The sequence below is a fragment of the Electrona antarctica genome (genome assembly GCF_951216825.1).
Source record: "Electrona antarctica genome assembly, chromosome: 15".
Taxonomy (NCBI): Eukaryota; Metazoa; Chordata; class Actinopteri; order Myctophiformes; family Myctophidae; genus Electrona; species Electrona antarctica.
Window position 1 is genome coordinate 8,963,027 of NC_136796.1, and position 13,214 is coordinate 8,976,240.

The 13,214-nt window shown below is 41.3% G+C and overlaps 2 protein-coding genes across 2 annotated transcripts; one reads left to right on the forward strand and one right to left on the reverse strand.

Moving 5' to 3' along the window:
- Positions 1-3,955: 3,955 nt before the first annotated feature.
- LOC306938739 (chemerin-like receptor 1) lies at positions 3,956-5,087 on the forward strand (the record flags this gene model as incomplete). The annotated part of the gene is made up of 2 exons (XM_079523006.1): positions 3,956-4,074; positions 4,239-5,087. The coding sequence occupies exons 1-2, from the start codon at positions 3,961-3,963 to the stop codon at positions 5,085-5,087; spliced, it is 963 nt and encodes a 320-aa protein (XP_079379132.1). The 5' UTR covers positions 3,956-3,960.
- Positions 5,088-11,464: 6,377 nt separating this feature from the next.
- On the reverse strand, positions 11,465-12,808 carry LOC306938740 (chemerin-like receptor 1; the record flags this gene model as incomplete). The annotated part of the gene is made up of 2 exons (XM_079523007.1): positions 12,683-12,808; positions 11,465-12,277 (listed from the first exon to the last, which is right to left on the reverse strand). The coding sequence occupies exons 1-2, from the start codon at positions 12,800-12,802 to the stop codon at positions 11,465-11,467; spliced, it is 933 nt and encodes a 310-aa protein (XP_079379133.1). The 5' UTR covers positions 12,803-12,808.
- Between the last annotated feature and the right edge of the window lie 406 nt (positions 12,809-13,214).

Genomic DNA, 13,214 nt, shown 5'->3' on the forward strand with positions numbered 1-13,214 from the left:
GAATATATAATTATGTAGATCTACTTATTATAAACTTTGTTATTTCATTACATAATGAGCATATATATGTCATCATATAGGCGCGGGGAAAACAGATCTTGTTGTATAGATCAGGGGTTCTCAACCCATGGGTCGTGACCCCTCGGGGGGTCACCAAATTATTTTGGGGGGTCCCCAAATTATTTTTAAAAAAACATATTTTTTTGCAACTGCATTTTTTGACGTTGCCAAAGCATTTTCGGGGTTCCCCGGCCAAGAACGTTGAGAACCCCTGGTGTAGATCATAAGTACATCTTGTAGATCTGCTATTTTTGCTTTGCATCACCTTGCATAACTGGTTAAAGGCCCCACCAGGGATTGTTTCGACCGCATGCGATACATTTGGGTCACATTCACACTGTACAGTCACCACAGACTTTGATTTGTGGATGTAAAATGTGGAACTGTAAATCAAAATATAGATTTACGTTTACCTCAATGTTTACAATCATCATGACCAATGGTAATGTAAACAAACTGGCTCAAGCTACACTTTAAATGTAATGGATGTATGTTCTGTAGCGCAGCGGTTCCCAAAGTGGGGTCCGCGGACCCCTAGGGGTACACGATGCATAGCCAGGGGGTACCCGAAATAATTTTATTTTTAACATTAAAATTATGTTTATCTACGTGGTCATTTCTGCCAAGTTGCGCAATAAACGTATTTTTTGTGTTCATTGGGTTTCTCCCATGTTTGCTTTGCGCCAATAGCTGACATGATTACTAAAACTAAAATCAGTCAACCTGTCGTGCTTCTGCGGCCGCTTCAGATGAGGGGGTACCTGGAAAAATGTCTACCCCAAAAGGGGTACCTGGTCCAAAAAGGTTTGGGAACCCCTGCTGTAAGATAAGAGTAGCTGGGTCAAACAGTGGGGGATTGGATTGGGCCCCAACCTTTTCTAGATCAGGGTCCACCTGAAAACGTTGATGGTGATGATAGCCCACTTGCAATAATCTCAGGGCCCACTGGTTAGTAATCTGAACTAGAGAATCAACTATCTCATCACTGGCTCACCCTGCCTGATGCTGCAACCTCACTCTATTCGCCACGCCATCTATCTTCACCACCGGCAGATCTGTCTTATTTTGTAGCGCCCACTGCCCACCCAAAGGGATACAAGAACTTATATGCCCCCAAAACACCCTCGCCCCGGGTCAGATCCGCCGACTTCGGAGAGGTCGCCACCAGGTATTCCTAAATGTAACCTCAGTAAACCTGTGTCTAAAGTAAACCTAACTTTATTCCTAAACGTAACCTCAGTCAAACTATATGCCTAAACCTAACCTTATTCCTAAACTTAAACTCAGTAAAACTATGCCTAATTAACCCTATAACTAACCTTAACCTCAGTAAAGAACAAAATACAAGAATACAAGAGTGGTCCGTATAAAAAATGGAGGCAAAGGACTGTCACAATTATGACACGATACACCAAATCGTAATTATTTGAGAGATAATCACAATCATCAGAATTGTTTCCATTCATCAGTATAAATTCTGTTGTTGAACATAATTGCCTACTTGGTACATTGTTTATTTGGTACCGGTCATTGTCATTTCTTTGTATATTTAAGTTATTTGTCATATCCTGTGCAATTTTTGTTTACAAAGCCTTTTTTAATCCCCAAAATGGGTTCCCAGATTGTACTAAGTACATTTACTAAGTACTGTAATTAAGTACAATTTTGAGGTATGTGTACATATTTCCAATTTACTATACTTTTGCTTCTACTCCACTACATCTTAGAGACAAATATTGTACTTTAACTCCACTACATTTATTTTAAAACTTCATTTACTAGTTACTTTGTAGATTTTGATTATTATTACAAAACATACTTTTCCCACTTGAGCCCTTTTGGCCATTTCAAAATAGCCGATCTACAAGCTCTCAATGTGACACATTGTGAGCTTGTAGATCTGCTATTCTCAAAAGGTTTTCACAGGCTTCATTTGAAAACTTGTGAAATGGGACATTCTGCACAATGAATACTTTTACTTTTGTACTTTAAGTATATTTTGATACCAATACTTTTACTCTATTTCTGTATTGCAGTATTGATACTTTTAGGTAAAGAAATGTGAGTACTTTTTACACCACTGGACATAAACCTGTCAAAAATGCTTAAAAAGTAGGGATGCAGTGAAAGGGAAATTCTTGGTAGAAACCTAATACCGAATAGGAAACAGTTGGCCGAATATCCGAATATGATTAATATTATATCTTTTTTCCTACCATTGCTGTCATGGCCGTACCTTAAAGCTACCTGATTTATGGCAAAATAAATGGCAAAACTTAACTTAAATAATAATCACTATTATGGGTCCATAACACATTTATTCAGCTCTTTTGAATGCATTAATTGCATACACTATTCGGTGATATATTTTCTGCCTATTCGGGCCGAAAATGCATTTTAGCCATTTTCTGCCGAATATTTTCTGTGGCCGAATATTCGGTGCATCACTATTATCAGAGCCTCAGTCTCATACGGATCTCTCTCGGGATTGATCCGTAGCTGGACCTGGTTGACGCGCTAATGCTAATGCCGTACTGTACTGTTGGTTCATTGTGTGTCCGCCTCAATAACACACACATGCAAGCTCTTCATGCGTTTTACTTATTTATTCCACCATTCACTGTGTACAGCATCAGATCTGCGTTTTCAGAAACAAAACCATAATTAGAATAAATTACAGACAGAATGGATATTTCAGAATGAAACTGACAACATTTCGCTTCACAGCATTTGAAAGTGCTGACATACCTGCGGTCAAAGCCATTTGCCCTTCCGGGTCAATCCTCCCTAACCATGCCCGTGAACTTGACGCTTATGTAAACACCAGCGCCACCCCAAGGTTACATAAATGCGTTTGTGGTCATTTGGCCCTTACAACTATTAAAAAGACAACTGAATATGAATGTGGGCAGAAGTTAGAAGTTCACAGGACATTATAGAGGAATCTGGTTGTTTTCTTTTTTGTTATTATAGTGCTGTTAATGCTACAACTACAGTGACATTGTAATCTATAGGCAAGTATATGGGCTTCCAGATTTGTGGCAACATGCAGTTTGCAGAAGTCCGTTTCCTGTTTCAGAATGACTCCAAATGTGGCCATTGTGTCTCAATCATGGGTACAAATCGTTGCTGTCGGGTGGAAACCTTGTATGTCCAAACATATATATATATATATACACACACACATTTTAAAATAGTGAAAATAGACAAACTGCTCTGCGACACGTTGTGAGCTTGTATACTATTTTCACTACTTTTGTGCGACACTCTTCATGAGCAATTTAGGGAATTAATTTACAAAACATAAAAAATTGAAATATGAAGATGCAAGGTTTCTGTCTGACAACAACAATATGCAATAGTTCAATCATCACGCGACTCATGCAGACACTGACAAAACACAAACAGACATCTCATCTGCCCTTTGACACACTCTTATATCTATACGTATGCACGCATGAACAAGCACACACTGACTCCCCTCTGTTCAGAAACGTCTCTTTGATTGCTTGTGTTTGATGGTACAGTCTACAGAGTATGTGCAGAAAAGGAAATATTACAAAATCGTGCCCTTCTACAAACCACGGGGAAGGGCGCTAAAAAAAGAACATTTTAAGGTGTTTGAGCATCTTCATGCAAGCATTCTTTTCATTGTATTGTTTGGTATTTGAGGTCTCAACTATAGCTTTAATGTATAAAGACTCATGTATACAAAAAGACTCATGTATTTTTGTTACTATCAGTGGAATGAAGAAAGGTGATGAGACAAATATGAGTGAAGTGACCTGAACATGTCTTGTCATCCACTAGTGTTCTTCCCTTCCGGGATAAAGAATGTCGACCAACTCCTCTATCCCTGTCTTCACCATCTTATCAAGTAAGAAGGGACAGGACACGTCCATGGACATCGATGACGTCGTGGACAGCATCACTATCGTCATTTATACACTCACTGTTTTTCTGGGAATCACGGGCAACTCTTTGGTGATCTGGGTTGCCAGCTTCAAACTCAAGGTGCATATGAATTATGAAACCTTTACTTTTTCAAATACTAGTCATTTTTGGGGAAAGGTAATTTTCTCTTATTTTGTCATCACATCTGATTTACTTTACGCTCTCTCATGATCACATCTCCCTCCCTGTCCTGTCGCTTCACTCTATCTCTCTTTCATCCCCAGCCCATGGTGACTAACGTGTGGCTGGTGAACCTGGCCGTGGCTGACCTGATCTTCTGCTTCACGCGTGTCCTTTCCCTCATCAAGAAGCTCTTCTTCGACTACTGGCCCTATGGCGTGTTCATCTGCAAGTTCAACGGATTCTTCAAGTACGCCAACATGTTCTGCTCCGTCTTCCTACTGGCCGTCATCAGCATTGACCGCGTGCTGTGCGTCTGGTTTCCAGTCTTCTCCAAGAATCGCCGCACCGTTCGAGCTGCGACGGTGGTAAGCGCCTGCGTCTGGCTGTTGGCGTCCGTCTTGAGCGCTCCGTACTTCCATTACAGGGAAGTGTACATGCGGAAGAACTTGACCAAATGTAGCCTGGAGGTGAAAGAGTCCAACAACGCCGATGACATAGCTGCCAATCTAGCGTTAAACATCATTCGCTTCTTGTGTGGCTTCCTGCTGCCTTTCATCGTCATCCTTGTCTGTTACGTCCTGACGGGCGTTGGCATCCGACGGACACGCTTCTCGAATAAGTCTCGACCGCTTCGCATCTTGGCCTTACTGGTCATTTCTTTCTTCTTATGCTGGGCGCCTTACCACTGCTTCCTGCTGGCTAAGATGTTTCACAGTAAAAGTCTGGTGGTAAAGATCGGACTGACCGCGGCAAAGGCGCTTGCGTACTCCAATAGCTGTGTGAACCCGCTGCTCTACTTCTGTATGGGTCTGAAGGTGAAGTCCAGGTTCAGACAGAGCTTGGCTGGGGTGTTCCGCAGGGCGCTGGATGAGGATGGGAGATCATGCACCCAATCTCACACACAGACGGTGGACGACAGCTGTAGCGGGACGCAAAGCAATATGATCTAATAATGCCGACATTTGTTCAATTTGTGGACTAGTCTTTTTGGTTTTTGACCCCATTCTGAGCCACTGGTCATTTGCCTTCAAAGAGGGTTGCCTAAAAAGCAAAAAAACTCAATGTGTTAAGTTTTAAAGCGACTGTTTCATGAAATGATTTGCATTGATAATGAATTGCATTATACAGTATAGGACTACACATTCTCACATCTACACTGATTCTTCTAAATGTAAAATTGAATCAGTAATGAATAAGCAAGCCATGCTTATAAACTTAAATTAAAAACTACTTTATTGTGTAAATACTCCATTATCATTTTTTGTGATGCGTAGAGTTAACACAATTTGTTATCCTCCATGCAATACACAGTGGTGGGGCGGCGGTGGCTCAGGGGTAGAGTCTCCGGATGGTAACCGCAAGGTCGCCAGTTCGAACCCGGGCTCCCCCAGAGTTAGTGTCGAAGTGTCCTTGAGCAAGACACTGAACCCCTAATTGCTCCTGATGTGCTGGTTGGTACCTTGCATGGTTTCCGCTGCCATCAGTGTATGAATGTGTGTGTGTGAATGTAATGCACAATCTATGTAAAGCGCCTCTATATAAAAAAAAGCACCAAAAAAAGTTGTGTATTTCATGGAGGATATGGAAGTTACTCTATTTCTGTCATATATAGCCTAGCCATGTTTCAACTATTTTGAGCAATTCTGAGAATGTAACACAGACGGGCAAAGCAGAAGGAAGTGAAACTATTAAAAGGAAAGCCAGTAATAAACTTAGTCATGAGTCAAGTGTCGTGTGGTTAGGGTTCAGATTGAAGACAAGAGGACAGAAAAAAAACCTAACACACTTCAAAGGGAAATTCATCCTTGCTCTGCTGTTGCAATGCCATGTATTTACACTGACACTTTCTTTCTCACGTCATATCATTATGGCAATATTGCAGGCATGGGGAATACATAAAGCACTGGGTTCCCCATTACGGTACAATGAGACATTGTACATTGCTACTGTATAGACAAGACAAGTTCTGAAAACAGCCATTGATGATGCAATGGGTAACATGTTGAAATTGTATGTATGCATTATTTGTAATTGTATGTCATTGAGAAAAAAAGAAAAAAAAGTATATACATGTCAAAAACATATCACTCGTTTTACACACACATTTGCAAGGACCACAATGGAAACTTGAAAAAGTGCCCCGGGGCAAAGGTCTCCACTATAGGCCAGGTCAGGTTGTGGCCTCCTGGTGGCGCTAATAGGCCAATGTGAAAAGGGTGGCATTTCTTCTTACGCCTTTGATGGCAATTGGATGATTTGAGGCATTTTGTTCCAAAAATTTGTTTAGCGAAAATCCACCTGTTGGTGGAGCAATAACGTAAAAAGGGTGTGATATATTCCTCAGCCTAGTAGGAAAGTGCGTGAAAGATTTCACGTAAATTGCATGCTGCGTTTGATGCTTTTTGTTCAAAACGGGCCAATCCTGCAAACTTTGAAAGCCAGTGTTAGCTTTATGATGAATTGAACATGATGGGCCCTTTTGTAAACAAGTGTAATGCTTTATGGTGTCGTCCACAGTTAACAGTTTTGTTTTGAGTTGTGCTTAACATGTACTGTAATTCTCCAATCTGTTAATAAATCCATCAATCAAATCAAAGTCAATCAAAGCCAATTAAGATGAAATATTAAATATCGGACAGATCCGTCTTGAGCAAATTAGAGATACTGTGTAACGATTTGTGGGATTTTTGGACAGAATCTGGAGGAGTAATATCAAAAATATTGTTTTACAAAAGTCGGCCTCCTGGTGGTGCTATAAAAGGCAGATGTGAAAAATGTAGGTCAAAGGTTTGTCCTAGGCCTATAGTCTACGGAGTGTGCATGCAACGTTTCACACAGATCGGTGCAGTCATACTGTAGGTAAAAAATGTGAAAAGCTGCCTCATGGTGGCGCTATAACAGGCCGTTCTGGAAAATTTGGGGCAGAGGTTCATCATTGGCATCCAGGGAGTGTGTGTGCAAAGTTTGGCATCGACCGGGGTAACGATGCCGGAGATTAGCTGTACACAGACGGACCGACGGAAGGAGGGCAAAACATACTCTCCCCATGCCTTCGGCTGGTGGAAACAATAAGCTATCAAGCTTTTTGGTGTTTTAGCCTTTGTACAAATCCTATATACATGTTTGTTTTTAGTTCAATGTTTGTTTTAAAAACGCCATTGACAATAAAGAGAATTTAATGTTTCTTTTGTCTCAATGTTTGTTTTACATCATCATGTGCTCTGAACAGGCCCCTGCCCAGGGTCCATATATGGAGCTGGCCTGCTCTGACATCATTATGACGTCTGCATATACTCCATATTTGGGCATGCCTGACAAAGAACTTCATATATGGGCATAAAAGGGACACAGACATAATATCTGGGTGGGGCATTCATTTCCAACTTGCATCGTTCCAAGTAGGCCAGTGCCCAACGGGCACAGCTGTAGAAGCTCCAACGCATAATATCTGGGTGGGGCATGCATTTCCAACTTGCATCGTTCCAAGTAGGCGAACGCAGTAACTTAAAAACACTTAAAAAATTAAAAAATTAAAAACATGAGAACTAAAAAAAAACCTTTAAAAAGTACGTAATTTATTCTAATTGTTGTTATTGCAATTTACGAGCTGCGTTCACTTCCCGTGTTCGCGCGTCTTACTTGTTCCAAGTAGGCCATGCAGTGACCCAACGGGCATCACTCTACTGTAGTTTGTCAAATGTAAGTATGTTGTTGATTATTTCAATGTGCATTCATGCAGTGCTGCTAGTAAGGCTGATATGGCTGTGATGATTGATAAAATGTTTTTGATGAATTGAACATTGTGGACCCTATTGGAAACAAGTGTAATGCTTAATTGGGTCATCCACTCACAGTTAACAGCCTTTGTATTGAGTTTGTGCTTGAAATGTACTGTAATTCTGCAAACTGTTAATACATTTTTCAATCAATCAATCAATCAAAATGCCATTGATAATGGTGGACTATACATTATCTTGATTCCAGGCTTTATGTTGAAAGTTCTGTCCTTGGCTCCTCATTATAACACATTGTTGTCCTTCGGTTCTAAAGTGTGGATAAGGAGGGACACATTTTTGAGAGGGGTTTTGCTCTCCTGCTAGATTACATTCACAAACAATTGACAGAAATGCAAATATGGGATTAATATTTAATTGGATTAAAATAATTAGATTGCCCAGGCGGTGGCGTAACCGTCTGGACACCCGACTGGTAATCCAGTCGCAGTGTGCCGCGGGTTCGACTCCCGAGCCCGACACGGCCTTTACTGCATGTCTTCCCCCATCTCTCTCCCGTTTCCTGTCAGCCTACTGTCTGTCCCTTCAAAAACCAATAAAAGGCGTAAGCCGCAAAAAAATATCTAAAAAAAAATAATAATAATTAGATTGAAACACTGCATCACTGTGCAGAGTACAATGCTGAATAGACGCAAGATAGATATAAAATAAATTACCCTTTCGGGTCCATTTGGTTACATTCATACACTCTCTTCGTTGAGAGCCAATGATCTACACAGCAATGGAAACAAGTGCCCAGGATTATTTTGTGTTATCCTTTCTGACTAAAGTATTCAATCAATCAATACAACTGGAACAGTTATTGTAGCGTTTCGGGCACTGTTGTATCACAGAATAATGTGTGGAAGATATAGACGATAGTGAGAAGTAAAAGTGGTGCTGTTGCAGTGTCGGACTATTGGTTGTCGGACTATTGGCTGTCGGACTATGTAGTCTGTACTGTACTGTACTGTCCCTCATCATGCACCTGTGCATGTGCTACACCGTAGTCTGTACTGCACTGTGCTGGTGTTACACTAACACTCAGCTTCCCATCATGCACCTGTGCATGTGCTACACCGTAGTCTGTACTGCACTGTGCTCTGTGCTGGTGTTACACTAACACTCAGCTTCCCATCATGCACCTGTGCATGTGCTACACCGTAGTCTGTACTGCACTGTGCTCTGTGCTGGTGTTACACTAACACTCAGCTTCCCATCATGCACCTGTGTACAGTGAAGCTCAACAGCGCCACTTTGTCACCTGTTGGTACTCTAAACAGACAGACAGACATAGGGACAGACACACATTGCTGTTCCTTGGAGTGGCTGCACCACTCAAAAACTATGATGCCTACTTTACTGGGAGGCAGGTGAACAACTTGTCTTATGCACTTGATCATTCTAAAAACACATTAGTGCCCTCTTCAGGCAACACATTATGATAACAGTACACATTCTCAATTGTCCAAACTTCTACTTACTTCACTTTTTTTTTAAAAACTCTTTATTTTTTGAATTTTTGAATATGCAAGAGACACAAAAGACAAACAAGGCATACAATAAAACAAAAACATCAACAGAAGAAACAGAATAATAATAAAAAACAAACAAACAAACAAACAAGGTCATGGGATGTACAGCAACAAGCAACAACAATACATATTACAGACTTTTGGATTCATTGACAACCGGAAAGACACAGCCCATATTCACTCCATATCCGCCCCCCCAGCTAAATACTCTATCCATTTCTCCCATCTTCTTTCACCCAGCTCTTTTTGCAGTCTTAAAGAATAGGACATCTGTTCTAGGAGATGTAGTTGTTTCACAATGTTGATAAATAGGTCAGCAGTAGGACAATTATTTTGTAACCAATTTCTTTTAATAGCTTTTTTGCTTGCTACAAGTACAATCTTAAGTAAGTAGGAGTCATCCTGATTTAGCCCATCTGGGAGTTGTCCCAGGTACAAAGATGTGAATGTATCATCTATTCCAAAACCCATAATGTTTGAGATAAGTGTTGTCACTTCCTTCCAAAATGGTTGAATTACAGGACAAGACCAAAAGACATGTGCATGATCAACCACTGTATATCTCCACATTCTCTCCAACAGTCCATATGGTTGCCAGTCTGTTTGGACTTCTGTTTTGGAGTAATAAAGAAGCGAATCTGTTTTTTCCAACAAAAGTCTCTCCAAATCAAGGAATTAGTGGTCGTTGATTGCGTTTTCCATGTATTCATCCATACTTCATCACTTATATCAATGCCCATCTCTTTTTCCCATCGCTCTTTTCAACGACATAAGTCCATTATATATTTTACTAAGCATTTGTAAATATAGTGATTAGGCTTGTTGTAATACCTGGAGTAGACCCTTTTACCTTTTTACTTACTTCACTTTTATACTTCACTTTGGCCAAACTGGTACAAACTTGAAACAAACTTATCTTTCTGAAACAAACATCTGCTTCACTGAAATAAGATTGGATGCAGTGTGTGCGTGCCTTCAAGCACTGTGCTTTGTCAGTTTGCAACCTGGTCTCACCCAAACACGGTGAAATACATACGGAATTGCCAATCCATGCTATTTCACTGTGTTTGGGTGAGACTGTGTTGCAAACTGACAAAGCACAGCTAGTGCTTGAAGGCACGCACACAAGGCATCCAATCTGATTTCAGTGAAGCAGATGTTTGTTTCAGAAAGATAAGATGAATGACTATTCCGTACAGTGGCGTGCACAGACATTTAGAGGGGCAGGTGCTCAAGTTAAAAAAGGGCACCTTGTGCAGCGCGTGGAACCGGCCGGTTGCCTTAATCCATTTTGGGCGGGAACCCCTTTTGGTGTTAGCATTATGTTATGCTTTAGCTATTGAAAAATAGCAGATCTACAAGCTCATAGCGCGCCACCGAGTGGCGCGCTATGAGCTTGTAGGTCTGCTATTTTTGAAAAATCAAAAAAAAAAAGAGAGAAAAAAATGTTTTTCTTTTTCTTTTTCTTTTCAAAAGGGCACATTGCCAAAAGGGCAGGGGGTGCTCTAGCACCCCCTAGTGTCTATCTGTGCACGCCACTGATTCCGTACATACTGTACACTCCTAGAAAACCACAAAACACGGTGAAATAGCACGGATTGGCAATTCCGTACATACAATACTAATTTAAGCCACGCCTCCGTCGTGGTCAAAACAGTAGTAGTGTAAGTACGGATTTGGGGGTTTCTAGGCGTGTATGTATAGAATTGCCAATTTGTGCTATTTCACCGTGTTTGGGTGAGATTGGGCTCCAGTTTGAGTGATAGATTCAGTGATGAAATAACCTCTTCCATGAACATTCTTTACTTCTGTTGAAACTGCACAGTACAGTGATTCACAACACTGACGCAATATTGACTTATTGTGTCATTCCATATTTGGGTATAGACCGTCTATATTTGCTTGTTTGTAGGGACATACATACAGTACAAACAGTCAGACAGACACACTTTGGTGCCATGCCATAAAAATGGGGCCATACATTAATGAATGTGACTCCAAAATGAAATTGACTATGCATCACGTTGTCGTGTGAGATTGGGAGGGTGTTGTCCCGTCCTCATCCTCAGCCAGGGCCCTGCGGAACACCCCAGCTAGGCTCAGTCTCTCCTTCACGTCCAGCCCCATACAGAAGTAGAGCAGCGGGTTCACACAGCTATTGAAGTACGCAAACGCCTTTGCCACTGGCAGTCCGATCTTTACTACCAGGCTTTTTCTGTCAAACATCTTGACCAGCTGGAAGCAGTGGTAAGGCGCCCAGCACAGGAAGAAAGCGATGACCAACGACGCCAAGATGCGAAGCGGTCGAGACTTCTTCGAGAGGCTCGTGCGTCGGATGCCAATGCCCGTCAGGATGTAGCAGATGAGGATAATGATGAAAGGCATCAGGAAGCCACACAAGAAGCGAATGATGTTTAACGCTATTGTGGCAGCCTTGTCATTGGTGTGGTCTGAGTCCTTCCCCTCCAGGCTACATTTGGTCATGTTGTTCTTCCATATGTACACTTCACGGTAATAGAAGTACGGAGTGCTCATGACGGACGCCAACAGCCACGCGCAGGCGCTTGTCACCCTCGCAGCTCGCAGTGTTCGTCGATTCTTGGTGAAGACAGGAAACCAGACACACAGCGCGCGGTCAATGCTGATGACGGCCAGTAGGAAGACGGAGCAGAACATGTTGGCGTATTTGAAGTATCCGTTGAACTTGCAGGCCAACATGCTGATGGGCAAGTGGTTGAAGAAGAGCTTCTTGACGAGGGAAAGGACACGTGTGAAGCAAAAGATCAGGTCAGCTACGGCCAGGTTCACCAGCCACACGTTGTTCACAGAAGGCTGGAGATGAATGACAAAGACGATGGGATGGTGAGAAATGTAGAGGAGAGGACAGGGAGAGAGATGAGAGAGAAAATAACATTTATTTGTTAGTCACTCACAGTACATATAAGCACCACACTTGAAACCAGTAACGTTTATATTATTGTTTATAGTTTAGTTTTTAACCTTTTAACTAATTTAGTATTTTTCTAGTTTTTTTATTTTTTATTTTCTTTTTATTAAAAAAGCACCATATAAATTGTATGTATTATTGAGTGAAAAATATTTTTTTTAGGTTTACATTTCATTTCAAATTAACCCTGACCGTAACATAATATTATTATTGAGACAAAATGACAATGATCAGGAAATGAACTATGCCACAGACTTAATAAAGTAGCTTTTTAATTTTTTTATATCCACCTTGAGTTTGAAGCTGGCGACCCAGATCACAATAGAGTTCCCAGTGACTCCTAGAAAAACTGTGAGTGTATAAATGACAATAGTGATCTTGTCCACGATGGCATTGATATCCATCATCATGTCGTGCCCCTTTTTACTAGACGGGAAGATGGAGAGAGGGTCATTTTCAGGTTTTGGCTTACGGGTAAAAAAGAAAAAAGTCATTTAAAAACTTTTTTTTACAGATAAGCCAAAAACTGAAATTAATTAATGGGGGAGCGGTCACGCACACGCACGCACGCACGCACGTGTTTGTGTGTTTGTGTGTTTGTGCGTGCGTGTGTGTGCGTAACCGTGTGCGTGACCGTGTGTGTGTGTGTGTGTGTGTGTGTATGCGTGTGCATGCGTGTGCGTGTGTGTATTATTCCCCCATTAATTAACGTCTGTTTTTGGCTTGTCGGTAAAAAAAAGTAGTTTTGAAATAACTTGACGTGTCAGCACGCACGCACGCACGCACGCACGCACGCACGCACACGCACACACACACACACAC